The sequence below is a fragment of the Eleutherodactylus coqui genome, chromosome 4 (assembly GCF_035609145.1).
Source record: "Eleutherodactylus coqui strain aEleCoq1 chromosome 4, aEleCoq1.hap1, whole genome shotgun sequence".
NCBI lineage: Eukaryota > Metazoa > Chordata > Amphibia > Anura > Eleutherodactylidae > Eleutherodactylus > Eleutherodactylus coqui.
The window spans coordinates 5,577,807-5,595,136 of record NC_089840.1 but is presented as its reverse complement, the minus strand read 5'-3'; the positions used below and the strand labels follow the sequence as shown (position 1 = coordinate 5,595,136).

Below are 17,330 nucleotides of genomic sequence, written 5' to 3'. Positions count from 1 at the left end.
AGGTGCCAGATGTCTGGGTACAGGAAGTCGTGGCAAGGGGTTATGCCATAGAGTTCATGTCACGCCCTCCTGATCATTTTTTCCAGTCCAGAACCCCAAGCTCACCCGAGAAAGCCGAGGCTTTTCTTCGGGCGGTCCATGGTTTGTTTTCCCAAAGCGTCATAGTGCAGGTCCCAGCCGCCGAATACTTCAGGGGTTTCTATTCTAATCTCTTCGTAGTCCCCAAAAAGGACGAGTCTGTCAGGCCGCTTCTGGACCTGAAAAAACTAAATCAGTATGTAAGGGTGTGGTGGTTCCGGATGGAATCGCTCCGTTCAGTTATTGCATCTATGGAACAGGGAGAATTTCTCTCCTCAGTAGACATCAGAGACGTGTATCTCTATGTTCCCATCTGCCAAGTGCACCAGCGCTACCTGCGGTTCTCGGTGCAGGAGGATTACTTCCAGTTTGCAGCGCTGCCCTTCGGACTGGCGACCGCCCCCAGGGTTTTTATGAAGGTCCTTGCTGCTGTAATGCCTATTCTTCATTCCAGAGGGAAAGTGGCCATTCCTTATTTGGACGACATCATAGTGAAAGCCCCAACTCGGTCAGGCAATTTGGAGAGTTTGCGCATCACATTGGATACATTGACCAGATTCGGGTGAGTCATCAACCATCAGAAACCGTCCCAGCGCATGGAGTTTCTGGGGGTGTCCTTCAATACCCTGCAGGGCCGGGTCTCGCTCTCAGTGGCAAAGCACCAGCCTATATTGGCACAGGTGCACTCCATCTGCACCAGGCCTCGGGTAACGATTCGGCACGGCATGAGAGTTTGGGGGCTAATGGTCTACAAGTTCGAGGCAATCCCATTTGCCCAGTTTCACTCTCGACCCCTACAGTGGGCTCTATTGGCGAGGTGGGATGGGTCGACGAGCGACCTTGATCAAGGTGGTGGTTGGAATCACGGCAATTTTAGCAGGGTGGGTCATTCCTGCCCCCGCGGTGGCTGATTATCACCATGGACGCAAGCCTGACTGGTTGAGGTGGAACCTTTCAGGGAAGCTCCCAGTCTTCATGGCCAGATCTAGGGATCCCAGGGCCTGGGCAGTGGATGTGATGACGGCTCCATGGATGAGGTTTCATTTTTCCTACGTGTTTCCCCCGTTCCTCCTCATCCCTTGGCTGCTCAGCAGGATCAGGAGGGGCTCCCGGTGGTGCTGGTAGCCCCAGATTAGCCTCGACGGGCATGGTTCTCGGAGCTCGTCGACCTCCTAGCAAATGCCCGTTGGCGTCTGCAGCTGCGAGATCTTCTCTTGCAAGGTTCCCTCTGCCACTCGTGTTTGGCCACACTACATTTAACAGCGTGGCTGTTGAGACCGCGGTCTCCCGGATGGGGTAATCCAGGCAATAATTAAGGCTAAAAAGCCTTCCTCATCGAGGGTGTATCACCGTGTTTAGCGAGGGTTCATCCTGTGGTGTGAAAAGAGGTTTCACCCCATTCGTATTTTGCTGTCCCATCTTATGTCCTTCCTTCAGGACAGACTCGAGATGGGGTTTGGTCTTAGCTCCCTCAACGGGCAATTTCTGCCTTGCCTATCCTCTTCCAGCATCCTTTGGAGTCCAGGTCTACGGTGCTCACCTTCCTGCAGGGGGTCATACATGCTGCTCCCCCAATTCGTTTGCTTGTTCCACCGTGGGATCTGAATTTGGTTCTAGATGCCCTTCATCCTTTTGAGCCTTTAGGTGGCGTGCCGTGGCGTCTGTTGACCTGGAAGGTGGCTTATCTTGTTTTGTCATTGGGACACAGAGCTCCCACCCATCACGTTCTGTTGCCATATGACACCATTTTTTTTTCTTGACCAGGACCTGGGTTCCGTAACTTGCACGTGAGGGCTCTGTCAGACGGGCGTTTTTTCGCGCGATTTGCGGATCGCATGACGGATGCGCATCCGCAAATCACGTGACCGGTGCGCGCAAGTCGCCGGAAATCGCCCGAAAATCTGCTCCTAGCCGCGTTTCATTAGAAACGGGCCGGAGCTGTCCAGCGCAGTGCATTCAATGGAGACGGCAATACTGCCGTCTCCATTGAAAGCAATGCGCTGCGGGCGAGCCCGGGATGAATTGTCGGTAAGGGCTTAAATATATAAGCCCTTACCTGCAATGCATCCTAAAATGTGTAAAAATTTAAAAAAATTGTATACTTACCTTCTGCCTGCAGCCGGAGCTCCGTGCGGCCGTCCTGCAGTGGGTGTGAAGGGGGTGTGAGTCAGACCTGCCCTCTGATTGGCTCAGCGCTGAGCCAATCAGAGGCATGCCTCACTCACACCCATTCATGAATGGATGTGAGTCAGACCTGCCCCTGATTGGCTCAGCGCTGAGAGGCAACAGTCACTCACCCATTCATGAATTCATGAATGGGTGTGTGAGTGTTTTCAGCCTCTGATTGGTCAGGGCTGTGACCAATCAGAGGCAGATCATTCAGCAGGCGGGGATTTTAAACCCCCGCCGGCTGAATAGTGCCGAGAAGCAGTTCAGGAGAACTGACAGCGGCCGCGGCTGGACTCCGGCTGCAGCGGAAAGGTGAGTATACAATTTTTTTTAAATTTTAACACATTTTAGGATGAATTGCCGGGAAGGGCTTATATATTTAACCCCTTCCCGACAATTCACCCCGCGCACGCCGGCAGCCCATTGCTTTCAATGGAGCGGCTGTATTGCCGCTCCATTGAATTCAATGGGCAAACATCGTTCTGATTTGTCTTCTATATGTTCTCAATGGGGTCGGCGCTGCTGCCGCCGGCCCCATTGAGCGCATATAGAGAAGAGAACAGGAATCGCAGATCGCAGATAGGTGCGATCTGCGATTTTTTGTTCTATAATTTATCGGACGAGCGCATAAAAAGCGCTCATGTGTCCGATACCATTGCAAAGCAATGGTTTTAAAAAATCGCCGGACGCATGCGCATGCGCAAATTGCGGCTAAAAACGCCCGTCTGACTAAGGCCTCATGCTGTATTTACGTTGTGTTTGTAACTGTTGTGTCATATCCCTAACCTTCGTTGCTTTTTTTTCTCCCACACAGCGGTTCCTACTGCTGGTACACAAACTGATCAGCCTAGTGTCGGCAGGAGGGATATAGCCAGCGGGAGGGGCTAACACCTTTTTTTGTTAGTGTCGCCTCCTAGTGGCAGTGGCTAAATCCCATGGTTTTGCTCCCCCAATGACGAGACGAGAAAGAGACTTTACAGTGAGTACAACAAAATCTCCCTTTTCCCCTCATTTTCAACTGTAATATGTCAAATATTTACAAACATATTGTACAAATTTTTGATGAGATATATATTATCATCTGTTTACTTTATTCTGGAAGCACATTTGAAAAATTTTAGGATTTGTTTTAGCAATTTAGGAAATGTACAAATTTAACATTAATTATTAAACATTTTGTTGTGTCATTTTAAAAATTGTTTTTTCTGTACAGCACACATATGAATGAAGACTTTCACCCCCAAAATAGAAACCAGTTTGTCTTGTGTTCATAAACCCACCTTCGTCTCCAAAAATGACCAGCCAAGAATAAACTATTTCAGGATTCATGGGGACCAATTTTCAGTTATTCTACCTCATGTGATCTTGTCTATACAACGGCTTCTAGGATTAGGCGTGCACTCTTCAGAGGCACCCCTGTGAAGTAAGTCCTTCACATCACTCATCTTTTTGAACACTGTTCACTGGAGCGCTGGGTACTTTTTTGGGTTTATGCTGTTGTTTCCTTCCTCCAATACATACAATATACTCCCAATTGATGCTCTCCATGGCTGGATATCGTAAGGACTAGAGATGAGCGAGCATACTTGCTAAGGCAAACTACTCGAGCGAGTAGTGTCTTATTTGAGTACCTGCCCACTCGTCTCTAAAGATTCGGCTGCCGGCGGGGGGCAGGGAGGGGAGATCTCTCTCTCCCTCTCTCACCACCGCAACTCACCTCCCACCCGCGCTGGCAGATGAATCTTTAGAGACGAGCGGGCAGGTACTCGTATAAGGCACTGCTCGCTCGAGTAGTTTGCCTTAGCGAGTATGCTCGCTCATCTCTAGTAAGGACCAGTGGCTACCAGACTCCTCACCCTGACCATCAGCATTTAGATACACCTGTGCTCCCTGCTCAGGTATACCAGGAACTTGGATCTTCAACAAATTTGTATTTCTGCTTACCTGGATCTTTGACATACCGGTGTTGCCTAGGGAAACGTCAGGGTGAGTCACAAAGATACGGATTACTTACCGGTAGTCCCTTTTCCAGGAGTCATCGCGACGGCCCCATTACAATGGAGGTTGCCCTCTGACCTCGGTAGGGACAGGAAGAGTCCTTAAAAGCACCTCCCTTTCCACCATGCTTCAGTGACTTTCAAATTATTACGGTGGACAAGGTTTACTAAACCAAAATTTACCTTTATTCGGTCATATTTACATTGAAAAGAACATAAGTATTCTAAAAGAGAGGGAACTATGGGCTGTCCTGATGACTCCTGGAAAAGGGACTACCGGTAAGCCGTATCTTTCCAAGTCATCATCCCGACGGCCCCATTACAATGGAGTAATACCAAATTATAGGCGACTTTAGGGTGGGACTACTGCCTGGAGGACTTTTCGTCCATATCCCAGGTCTTTGTCCGACTGGACGTTGACCCTGTAGTGTTTGATAAAGGTGTGTAGACTAGACCAGGTGGCTGCTTTGCAAATTTGCTTGACAGACGCCTGGCCCTTCTCTGCCCATGAAGAGGAGAGGGAGCGTGTGGAGTGGGCTCTGATTTTCCCCGGGGGATCGAGACCCCTAGCTTTGTATGCCTCCTGGATGGCAGTCTTGATCCACCTAGTGCATTTAGATGCCGTCAATCAGGAGGCTGGAATCGGCACACGTGATGGGGCGGAGCTACGCGATGACGCTTAGAAGGGGGCGGAGCTAGAACGCCGCTGCTGCCGGACAGACCCGAAGGCAGAAGACCCTTCTGCGCAAGCGCGTCTAATTGGGCGATTAGACGCTGAAGTTAGACGGAGCCATGGAGACAGAGACGCCAGCGCAGGGAAGGTAAGTGAATAACTTCTGTATGGCTCATATTTAATGCACGATGTACATTACAAAGTGCATTAATATGGCCATACAGAAGTGCATAACCCCACTTGCTTTCGCGAGACAACCCCTTTAAGTCGGCTACTTACGCTCCCCATCCTGTTTTGCTAGCATCTGTTGTGACAGATATGGCTGGTTCCCGTGACCAGGAGGTACCCTTACTCAGGTTCCTCTGCAAGGTCCACCAGCATAGGGATACTTTAACTTAGATGAACAGGCTCACCTTCTTGTCTAGGGAGGTCTGCCATTTGTCTCGCCTGGCAAGGATGAATCTTTGTAGTTGTCGGGTATGGGCTTGTGCCCATGGAATTATCTGTATGCAGGCTGTCAAAAGACCAAGCACTTTCATTGCTTCTCTGATGGACACCGTAGTAGCCCGGCATAGAGAGGTTACGGCTTAAATAAGGTCTTCCCTTCTGGATAGTGGAAGCCGAGATTCCTGGATGTGGGAGTCTAATAGTACGCCCAGGTATACCTTCCTTGTGTCTGGGGTCAAATCTGACTTTTGTTCATTTATTATCCACCCTAAATCATTCAGGGTAGACAGGACTACGGACAGGTCTGCTTGTATGGCTTCTGTTGTTCTTGACACCAACAAAAAGTCATCCAAATATAGAAAAATGAGAATCTGGTTTAACCTGAAATAAGCTATCATTTCTATCACTATCTTTGTGAAGACTCGAGGGGCGGTCGAGATCCCGAAGGGTAGGGCCGTAAACTGATAGTAATAGATTGTGTCACCATCCTGCCAGGCGAACCTCAGGTATTTGCAGTGAACTGCGGCTATCGGGACGTGATAGTATGCGTCTTTGAGGTCTATAGTGCACATGACGCTATCGGGATCTATTAGTGGCACGATTGACCTCACAGTTTCCATCTTAAATTTCTTGTAAGAAATGAATTTATTTAAGGCATTAAGGTTGAAGATGGTTCTGATAGATTCCTTTTTTTTTTAATCAAGAAAAGGGAGGAATAAAATCCCTCACCCCTCTCATGATCAGGAACCTGCGTAATGATCCCTAGGTCCTTAAGCTCTTGGATGCCCTTTAGCAGGTTTTCCTGTTCTTGCAGGGACCCGGGGGAGGTTAGAAGGAATCTCCTAGGAGGTAGAGAGTCAAATTCGATTTGGTACCCGGCTTTGATTATCTTAAGTACCCAGGGGTTAGATGTTATCCCCTGCCACTGGATCAGGTAACGTGCTAGTCTACCCCCTGTTGGATCAGAAATGAGTTGAGCTTCCTTACCCCAACCTCCCTTGGGGTACGACCATCTTCCCGTCTGCCCTTTGATTTCTGGAGGTGGCTGTTGTGTCCTCCTTGGAAAAGATGGTTTCCTGTAGGGCTTTCTGTCTGGAAGGGTCTTGCTCTTGTCTCCGACCTTTTCAAGTATTTTGTCCAAGACGGGCCCGAACATGTATTCCCCTTGGAATGGAATGGCGGAGAGTTTATTCTTGGATGTTACATCTGCAGATCACGTTTTTAGCCATAACGCCCTTCTTGCGGTGTTACTGAGGACCCCGTTTTTTGCGCCGTATCTAACGGCCTCTGCCAACGCGTCTGCTAGAAGGGCGGTGGCCATTTTTAGAAGGGGGAGACAGCTGGCTAACTCTTCCCTAGGAGCCTGATCTTTGATTGATGTTTCCAACCTGTTCAGCCATAAGACCATGGACCTGGCTACAGATGTTGCTGCCACGTTAGCTTCGACGGTAAAGGACGTCGCTTACCAGGCCTTCCTCATCAGACCGTCAATTTTCTTATCCATTGGGTCTGAGAGTTGCGATGCGTCCTCAAAGGGTAGAAGGGTTTTTTTGGCCACCTTTGCAATCTGTATATTGACCTTTGGGGTCTCTCTATACAGGCGGATGTCTTCGGGAGCAAACGCAAGCCGGTTCCTGATTTCTTTTGGGACCGATAGTCTCTTCTCAGGTTCCTGCCACTTGTCTGCACTAACTTGTTGCAGGGTCTGATTGACCGGAAACATGGCCTTCCATCTTGACCGGAGGCCCCCAAACATCTCGTCCTGGACTGTCCTGGGCGGGTGAGCCTCTTCAATTTGCATGGTTTCCCTCACTGCTTCGATGAGGTGCCCTGTCGTCCGAGGAAAAATATTTTTTCTCGTCTTCAGCCAATGATGGCAGATCTTCTAGTTCTCCCTCTGACAGGAGTTCCAGGGATTCGCCAGAAATTGAGCTCGCCGACTCTGTTTGTCTTGGCCTTTTAGGGACCCGTAAAGGACCAGGTTGAGGATGAGAAAAGGATGCCATAGAGGTCTGCAATTCCTCTTTAATCATGCAGTGGATGTCGTTTTAAATGCCGCCCTTTCCTCTGCTAGGATCTTTCCCGTGCATTCCTCACATAGGGTTTTTTATAATTATCAAGTCTCTTACTACAGAGGACACATTTTTTGGATTTTTTCCTGGTTTCCGCTTGAGCCTTCGGACCTTCCTTATCTATCTAACCCATACAAAAAAATGGTGGAGAGGGGAGAAAAAAAGGGAACATAATATGCATCCAATTCAGCAGAAATGACAATTTGCATGTTCCATTTTTTGGCATATAGCCACTCATGGTTTGTAGGGTCTCTGTTTCTCCTTCTTGTGCTGAGCTGTCGCGTGTAGACATGCTTTTGGCACTTCTGGCAGCTGCAGGATAACTTCTGTGGCGTAGAGCCTGCTTTTATGGAGAAAACTTTCAAATTTGGCGTCATTTCCGGGTCTGCGCCGGTAGCCACGCCCCCTACGTCGAGCGCGTGACGTCACTGCACCAGATGACGTCACCGTATGCGCGCCGAGGAACCCAGAAGCCCAGGGAGGAACTATCCGCTCGCTGTAGCGGCGGCCTGAAGATGCAGACCCGCACAGGAAGACCAGCGCTGCTGCAGAGGCTTACGGCTTCAAGGTGGCGCAGGTCGGGGATGCAGGGACTGCTAAGGTATGCCGCCCCAACCTCTTCCCTCCAGGGGATCTTTGCACAGCTTGCCTCTGGTGAGTACTCCCTGGAGCTTGCTTCATCTGGCCACCGTAGGGACAGGAAGACACTGAAGCATGGTGGAAAGGGAGGTGCTTTTAAGGACTCTTTCTGTCCCTACCGAGGTCAGAGGGCAACCTCCATTGTGATGGGGCAGTCGGGATGACGACTTGGAAATATTTTTTTAATTTTCTCACTAATAACCATTAACATCACAAATACTCCTACCCCACTGTGGAGCGCTGCCTTCTGATTTTTGCCTGTAGCCCCAATCTGCATACATGACACATGGCTCAGCCTGCAATGGAGGAACACCCTTTGGCTTTCAAGGCACAACTGAATAAATTCCAGGCCCCATTGCTCACTTGTTGAGCCATCAAGCTGCCGAAACAATAGAACGCCCCTCACAAGTGACCCTATTTTCAAATCAGGGGGTTAATCCAGGTCAAGCTGGCCATGGGGTTATGGAGGGCTGTGGTGGAGGCTGGTGGGAGACGGGCTAGGCAGCCGACAGCACTGACAATTTGGCAGGGATTGAACCAGGATGCAGGCAGGTCCAGGTCATCCTGAAGATAAGCCAACTAAGGGGTGAGGGCAGTGCACAGTCGGGTGGCAGGCCCAGGCATGACTTGATTAGTCTCAAGATGGTAGGGCGGCAGGCCGAGGCCCAGCCAGCTATGGGACAAGCAGTGCCACGATTGGGTTCCAGCTCCCAGACAAAGGGTCATATAATTAGGCCCGCACCCTCTGAGCTTGTCTCCTACACCATCTTGGCCATCATTGTGTCCCTGAGGAGGGGGGCAGCCTGGCCTGACTGCACTCTCTCTCTCTGCCACCTCCTTGTGCCCACCTCTGCCAATCCTTACGGCTCCTTGCCCCTAGCTGCGCCTCTCTCGCTGCTCTAAGTGGTTGTAAAGGGGTAAGGTAATAAGGCACGAATGTTAATTGCCCCAAGTAAACATTCCCACTATTAAACACTAAGTGATGAGATGCTTGTTCGTTGGCTGATCGCTTCTTTCACGGACGGCTTTACACGCAACAACCGTCATCTGGACACCCGCTCAAAAGAACGAATATAAGCGACCGCTTTTCCGGTGAGAAGCGAGAATTCGTTCACTAGTTGCTTCATTTTGGCTCACCTTAAAGTAGTCGCCGGATGATTAATAATCGTCATCGTACTTTAATGACGAGTCAATAAACTGCGCAAGGCGACTGCGAGCGCGAACACCGAGCGCCCTGCAGAAGTGCGCAGACAACAGTTGTTTGCATGTTAACATCTCGCTGCAGCAGCGACTTCCAGCGACCCTGAAGGCCCGTCTCCCGCCATTTTTGTTGTGACCGGAATCATTACGTCATCGGATTTCGCACGATAATTGCGGTAAACGATCAGCGATAAATTGTTGGCGGATCTTTTATGCAAACCTAAAAACCATTGTCCGTCTGCGGCGAATCCTTGCGTTGTGCGATTCACTAACTAGAAAGCAGCGGCAGAAGGCGAGGGGGCGTGGCTATAAACGTTTTGTGGTGTTTTCGTGGGCTGTCAAAATTATTTTGGCTGTTTTTTCGTGACAGAATGGGCTGTTCTTTTACTAACTTTTTTCATGCCCCTTTTTATTAGAAGTCGTGTAAATTATACAAATATGTTCTTCAAGTTGTATTTATTTATTTTTAAAATTACGATATTTACACCAAAATAAAGTAAGGAACGGATTCGCCATTTTGTTTCAGATATATTGGTGTAGTCCCGGGGTTATAAGGGGGATACGGCGGCGGGCTGGACGGCGGCAGGTCCGTTGGCCGCGGCGGTTGGTTTCTTTTTTTTTTTATACATTTTATTCTGTAATTTTTTAACTTATTTCTACCTTTTTGACCATTTTCGCCCCGTGACGGTTTTTATTTCACACATCTCGCCCGTAGCTGCGGGGTCCCCAGGAGCCCCCGTTGTAGGGACACGTCCCCCTAAGGGCTCGTTCACTCCGGTGGGTCTCAGTCATGTAACTATGCAGCGTAAGGTTCCATTTGGCGCTTGTTTTGCCGTCTGCTGCGGGATTTTGCGCGCATTATACACCGCATATCTGAACATACAAAAAGTATGCGGACGGCGCTGCGGACTACGTGAGCGAATATCTGCCGTGTGAGCGAGTCCTAAGAGCGGGCCTGTGAAGACCCTGCAGATCTGACAGGCGGGGGGCGCTGGCGATCACGTGATTACGGCTCCCGCTCCCTGCATTCCTTACATGGCGACCGCTGAGAGCTATGTAGTCTGTAGAAGAGAAGGCAGAGGACGCAAAACACGACTATCGTCTCTGCAGCCGCCACTGATAGAAGAGCGCCCCCTCCTGCTGCCGCTAGATGGCGCCGTATATTAACATTGGCGCAGGCTGAACCCTCGGACATATAGTGACAGCACTCGGTCCAGAATGGGTGAGGCAGTCAGAGCCGACCAATCATAATTTAGTGTAACCGCCGTCCAGCGGGTCGTACGATATACGGTCACTACGCTCAGCGCACGCGGATACGGACGGTTGTCGTCGGCGTTAACAGGGAGCGCTGGACAATAACGGAGGGGAAGCGGCGCCGCAGCCGTACGCAGGGCTGTCTACCGGGCGGATGTTACTGATCCGTAAACGCTTGGCGCCGTTCTCCATGTCCGTGAAGACAGATGCATCCCGGATTAGTTTGCGCCGTTCGCGGATAATTACGGTAATTATCACCATTCTACACCTTCCGGTAATGGCGGGCAGATATATGGGTGTCTGACACTCCCACCGGTCACTCCTCATCTTCACATGACCTCGTGCTCCTCGTGCTCCTCGGCCGCGGGGATTTCTGGTCCTTCCAGCCGTTTTCCCGCCTTCACCGCAATGTGAAAATGAAAGTAACCGCCGAGCAGACGAGTCACCATCTGCATATAAGCAAATCCCGGGGACAGCGCCACCTGCCGGCCGGACTCCGCACGGCACCCGTCCTGCACGCTGACAGCAGCCGCAGTCACGTGGTTTTAATGTTATTCCTTGTGCGGGGTCCTGATTGGCTGACGCGGCCGCAGTCTCCGCCTAGAAGTAGGAGGAGCTCCGCACTCAGGCTGTGAGGGGGTTCCTGTGTTTTTTATTTCAAAGATGGCGGCGCAGACAACGAACGGGATCCGTCTGAGTGCGGTGAGAGAAGGGTTAATGGGGCGGCGGCTCAGCGGGGCCGGACAGAGCGGTGCGGGCGGGAGGGGGTGTAGACGGGCTGAGGCTCCCGGCGGCGCCCCCACGGCTGGCGGAGGGCTCCGGTTAGCCGCCGCTGGTTCTCCGCAGTCCCTGTTGTGGCTCAGTGGGTTCTGGTGTCTGAGGTCTCCGGTGTTGGCCGCTGCTCCTGGTGGTCGCGGCTCTACTGCCGCCGCTGCCTGAGGCTCCTCGGCTCTGTCTCCACTCGTGCTGTCTGCCCCCCCCCCCATCCCCCCTCCTTTCTAAGATGGGGGGGCTTCACTAGTGCGCTCTGCAGCCCCTCCCCGTTGGTGGCTCTGCTAGTGCTGTCTGCCCCGTATTCCCAAGTTGTTGGTGGTGGGGTGGGGGTTGCTAGTGCTGTCTGCCTCCCCCTTACTAAGTTGGGGGGGGGGGGGGGGGCACTCTGCTAGTGCTGTCTGCTACCACCCCCCCTTCCTACAGTGTTTTCCCGAAACTAGGTCCTACCCCAATAGTAAGACCTACCAGGTTTTCGGGGGAGGCTTAAAAATATAAGCCCCCAAAATACTATCCTGGTCTGTGGTGTCCCGATGGTCTCTGGCGGCGCTACAGCAAACGGCAGAGTTCTCCCGTCTGCCATCTCGGCTTTGTTGGTGACGGGGCTTTGAATACCCCACCTCCAGCAAACCGAGCGCTGTGATTGGCTGCTGGGGCTCGATAAGCCGAACACAGCCACTTTGCTAGTGCTGACTGCTCTCCCTTCCTAAGGTAAGGGGGGGGGGCGCCACTAGTACTGTTTGTGCGCCCCCCCCCATCCTAAGTTGGGGGGAGGGGGGCTCCGCTGTCTGTTCCCCAACCTAAGTTGGGCGGGCGCTGTCTGTTCCCCAACCTAAGTTGGGCGGGCGCTGTCTGTTCCCCAACCTAAGTTGGGCGGGCGCTGTCTGTTCCCCAACCTAAGTTGGGCGGGCGCTGTCTGTTCCCCAACCTAAGTTGGGCGGGCGCTGTCTGTTCCCCAACCTAAGTTGGGCGGGCGCTGTCTGTTCCCCAACCTAAGTTGGGCGGGCGCTGTCTGTTCCCCAACCTAAGTTGGGCGGGCGCTGTCTGTTCCCCAACCTAAGTTGGGCGGGCGCTGTCTGTTCCCCAACCTAAGTTGGGCGGGCGCTGTCTGTTCCCCAACCTAAGTTGGGCGGGCGCTGTCTGTTCCCCAACCTAAGTTGGGCGGGCGCTGTCTGTTCCCCAACCTAAGTTGGGCGGGCGCTGTCTGTTCCCCAACCTAAGTTGGGCGGGCGCTGTCTGTTCCCCAACCTAAGTTGGGCGGGCGCTGTCTGTTCCCCAACCTAAGTTGGGCGGGCGCTGTCTGTTCCCCAACCTAAGTTGGGCGGGCGCTGTCTGTTCCCCAACCTAAGTTGGGCGGGCGCTGTCTGTTCCCCAACCTAAGTTGGGCGGGCGCTGTCTGTTCCCCAACCTAAGTTGGGCGGGCGCTGTCTGTTCCCCAACCTAAGTTGGGCGGGCGCTGTCTGTTCCCCCACTGGGCCCCTTTGGGGTTGTATTATAATGATGACTCATTAGATTTGTTAAGGCTCATTTAGACGGAATGAGTGTCAGCAGACGATGGCCGCCCCAGTATGTGCGGGACGAGGGGCGGCCATCGTTTATGTAGGGGCACCGCAGCCGGTATGTGCGGGACGAGGGGCGGCCATCGTTTATGTAGGGGCACCGCAGCCGGTATGTGGGGGACGAGGGGCGGCCATCGTTTATGTAGGAGCACCGCAGCCGGTATGTGCGGGACGAGGGGCGGCCATCGTTTATGTAGGAGCCCCGCAGCCGGTATGTGCGGGACGAGGGGCGGCCATCGTTTATGTAGGAGCACCGCAGCCGGTATGTGGGGGACGAGGGGCGGCCATCGTTTATGTAGGAGCACCGCAGCCGGTATGTGCGGGACGAGGGGCGGCCATCGTTTATGTAGGAGCACCGCAGCCGGTATGTGCGGGACGAGGGGCGGCCATCGTTTATGTAGGAGCACCGCAGCCGGTATGTGGGGGACGAGGGGCGGCCATCGTTTATGTAGGAGCACCGCAGCCGGTATGTGGGGGACGAGGGGCGGCCATCGTTTATGTAGGAGCACCGCAGCCGGTATGTACGGGACGAGGGGCGGCCATCGTTTATGTAGGGGCACCGCAGCCGGTATGTGGGGGACGAGGGGCGGCCATCGTTTATGTAGGAGCACCGCAGCCGGTATGTGCGGGACGAGGGGCGGCCATCGTTTATGTAGGAGCACCGCAGCCGGTATGTGCGGGACGAGGGGCGGCCATCGTTTATGTAGGAGCACCGCAGCCGGTATGTGGGGGACGAGGGGCGGCCATCGTTTATGTAGGAGCACCGCAGCCGGTATGTGGGGGACGAGGGGCGGCCATCGTTTATGTAGGAGCACCGCAGCCGGTATGTGGGGGACGAGGGGCGGCCATCGTTTATGTAGGGGCACCGCAGCCGGTATGTGGGGGACGAGGGGCGGCCATCGTTTATGTAGGAGCACCGCAGCCGGTATGTGCGGGACGAGGGGCGGCCATCGTTTATGTAGGAGCACCGCAGCCGGTATGTGGGGACGAGGGGCGGCCATCGTTTATGTAGGAGCACCGCAGCCGGTATGTGGGGACGAGGGGCGGCCATCGTTTATGTAGGGGCACCGCAGCCGGTATGTGGGGACGAGGGGCGGACATCGTTTATGTAGGGGCACCGCAGCCGGTATGTGGGGGACGAGGGGCGGCCATCGTTTATGTAGGAGCACCGCAGCCAATATGTGGGGGACGAGGGGCGGCCATCGTTTATGTAGGGGCACCGCAGCCGGTATGTGGGGGACGAGGGGCGGCAGTCGGATGACTACTCTGGAACACAACATGACATGCATTTTAATTGCCCTGCTGGCACCTGATACGGTCTGCAGAGGATGCTTGCTGGCACCCGCTGTCGCCCACCATCCTTGCCCACAGGGCAGCTGCTGACTGGTACAGCAGCGATGGAAGTCGTTACAGAAGACGTGTTACGCAATGATCTGCCCTGCGGATGTTTACGTTGAGTCATTAGAAGGTGTCTTCTAGCCTCGGTGCTGCCCCCGTCTGACGGGTCGGTGACTCATGAGGTGTGGCCGGCCGTTGGCTTCTTGTGTTTGTTTTGGTTTCATTTAGCATGTTGGTTTCACTAAAAGATGTATGACAGCCGGGTGGCCGACCCTAAACCACCGGAGCCGCGACCCATCAGGGTTGACCATGTACAACGAGTCTGATGATGATGGTGGGGGGGCGTCTGTCACCGGAATATCGAATGTTGGCAGCTGACCCTGTGCCACACAGCATAACAGAGGCAGGCGGCCATCGCCCCGAGTCACTGTCCTGCCGTGTTCATGCCCCCTCCTTTGCCCGGCTGCTCCCTCGCTGTTGAAATCAGTGCTTGTGCTGATGTTGAGGTCTCGGTGCCACATTGTGCCTACAGGGGGAGCCACAGGAGAGGGGGCTGCACAGCGCCAACGTCACTGGCTAGGAGGAGGGGGCATGAACACGGCTGGATAGTGTGACTCGGGGAGCTGGCGGCCCTCCGTGACTCGGGGTGGGTTGTTTTGCATACAGGGCACCAGTGCCTAAAAGTGAGTTTTTAATGCAGCTTTACAGATTCTCCTTGTTACACCCAGATGTTCGTCGTGTCCGTGTGACGCCCCGGCCCCGCTGGTCTTCCATCTTCTGGCGCCAGAAGCCATTTAAGGGGAAGTGTTATCAGTAAATGACAACTTGGTAAAAAATTGTGGCAATACGCCAGAACTTACCAGTGTATAACGGGGGCAGTAGTGAGAGCACACAGTGCCGCTGCCGATCCGTGCAGCAGGATGTCTCATCTCAGACCGCCCCTGAGGCCCCCTGTCCAAGGACTATGACGGAATATCGCCATAGCCATTCCGCCGTGGGGGACGAGGGGGAGCGCTGAGAGGTCTCAGCGGTGAGCCTATCTGACGGACTCGCCGCAGAGAATCGTGGCATGCCGCGATCAGGGGATCGCTATGACCCTCCGCTCGTGGACGCCGGGCTGTGCTTTCTATAGCAACTCTATGGAAGGCGTCCGATGCATTACCCACAGCCGGATAATGCAATGCACTATCGCCCGTGGACAGGAGGCCTTAAGTGGGACATGACTGCGCCCGCCGTGGACACGTGGCACTCGCTTCTTCCTGCACTGAGCTCTACTGGGCAGCTTGTGTAAATGAGCGGTGCCGTCCTAAGGGCTGGAGCGGCCTGCCACGGGGCACAGCAGTGGTCAGAAGCAATAGTGAAAGCCAAATGTCTCTGGTAAGGTCCTCCATGCTGCCCACACAAACTTTGCCACATATTTACTTAACCAGACGGATAAACCCAGCAGGAGGGCATCCAGCTGGTGCTATAGAAATAAAGCTGATTCTTCTAGTCTGCAGCATATCCCGCAGCGCCTACAAGACGGGAACAAAACCGCGGTTACATGTAGTAATCAGCTGATGGAGACAGTAGGGGTGCGGGGTCCAACGAGCTTACATACTACAGATAATGGGGGGATACAGAAGGTAAAGGGCTGGAGAGTGAGGGATGCTATACACACAGACAATGGTCACGCCGTATAGCGGCTGAATCAGTATGACTGCAGGGGGTGGTTGATTGCAGCTTGCAGGGATTGCAGTCAGTAGGTCAGGGAGCATGTTATCAGGGGGGTACAGAGGGGTTTGGTTTAGGGGATGCGGTATGCCTCCCAGAAGAGGGGCGTATTTAGAGCACGCCTGAAGTTTTGTGTGTCGGGGATGGCCCGGATAGTTTTGGGCAGCGCGTTCCAGAGGACTGGTGCTGCTGTGGGAAAGTCATGGAGGCTGGATGAGAGGTTTGAATTAAAGGGGCGCTTAATCTGATTTCATTAGCAGAGCGGAGAGCCCAGGCTGGATGGGGAATTGAGATGAGGGATACAATGTAGGGTGGGGAGCTTTATGGGCGAGGGTGGTGAGTGTGAATTGTATTCTGTATTTGACGGGCAGCCAGTGCAGTGACCGGCACAGGGCAGAGGCATCTGAGTAGCGGCTGCGTGGGTAGAGGAGCCTGGCTGCCACATTCAGGATGGATTGGAGGGGGGAGACTCTGGAGCAAAGGAGGCCGATCAGCAGCGAGTTGTAGTAATCCAGACGAGAGTGGATGAGGGCAGCAGTAAGCCTTTATAGTGCATCCGCCGCGAGAAAAGGACGGATTCTTGTGATAACCGCTGCAACTCTAGAACATGTTTGGGCAAGAGCTTGTTCATAGGGGGATAAAGGAGAGATCGGGGGTCATGTATAACCCCAAACAGCAGGTTACCTATGGTCAGGGATAAGCCATCAATAGCAGATTGGCAGGGCCTCAGTGCTCAGGTGTTTGCTGGGCTGCTGCACTCAGGCATGGAGCTGGTTTCTGCTGCATGCAAACCGCGCTATTCCGATTGCAGTGGCCAGACTTGGTATTGCAGGCCAACTTTTCATTCATTTTCCGCAGAATAGGTCATCAGTAGTAAAACTCATCTTGCTATAGCCGTCCTCGGCGCTGCAGTTGGAACAGCACTGTCTACCTCTGGCAGAAATCAACTCTGTGCCCAAGTGCTTCGGTTTGGTGAACCGTCGAGCAGTAGACAACCCCCCCCCCTCCTCCTCCTATGATCAACTATGGGTAGCCTATGGTGAGGCCAGGCCAGCAATAGCTTACGATTGGATAATAAACATTAAGTTTTAATTTGCCACAAATTCTGGTGTCCCACTCCTCACGTGGCTCTTTGTAATAAATAAAGATCCTGCAGTTCACACTGACCACCAGGACTAATAACCGTATTACACTACCTGTTCTGTAGCAAAAACTCAGCTGCCATCTCATTATCATCACAGGCAGGATTACACTGAGAGGTGATACCTACATATAGATAACACAGGAGCCGCCAGTCACAGCTCACCTCCTCCCCTCCCTGTACAGACAGGATTACACTGAGAGGTGACACCTACATATAGATAACACAGGAGCCACCAGTCACAAGAGTCACAGCTCACCTCCTCCCCTCCCTGTACAG

The 17,330-nt window shown here is 53.2% G+C and overlaps 1 protein-coding gene across 1 annotated transcript in view; it reads left to right on the top strand.

Moving 5' to 3' along the window:
- Positions 1-11,144: 11,144 nt before the first annotated feature.
- Positions 11,145-17,330, top strand: part of MORC3 (MORC family CW-type zinc finger 3) — a 44,483-nt gene continuing 38,297 nt past the window's right edge. Inside the window, exon 1 of the mRNA XM_066598983.1 lies at positions 11,145-11,231. Coding sequence (XP_066455080.1) covers positions 11,193-11,231 — 39 coding nt within the window. The 5' untranslated portion in view covers positions 11,145-11,192. The remainder of the gene's footprint in view (positions 11,232-17,330) is intronic.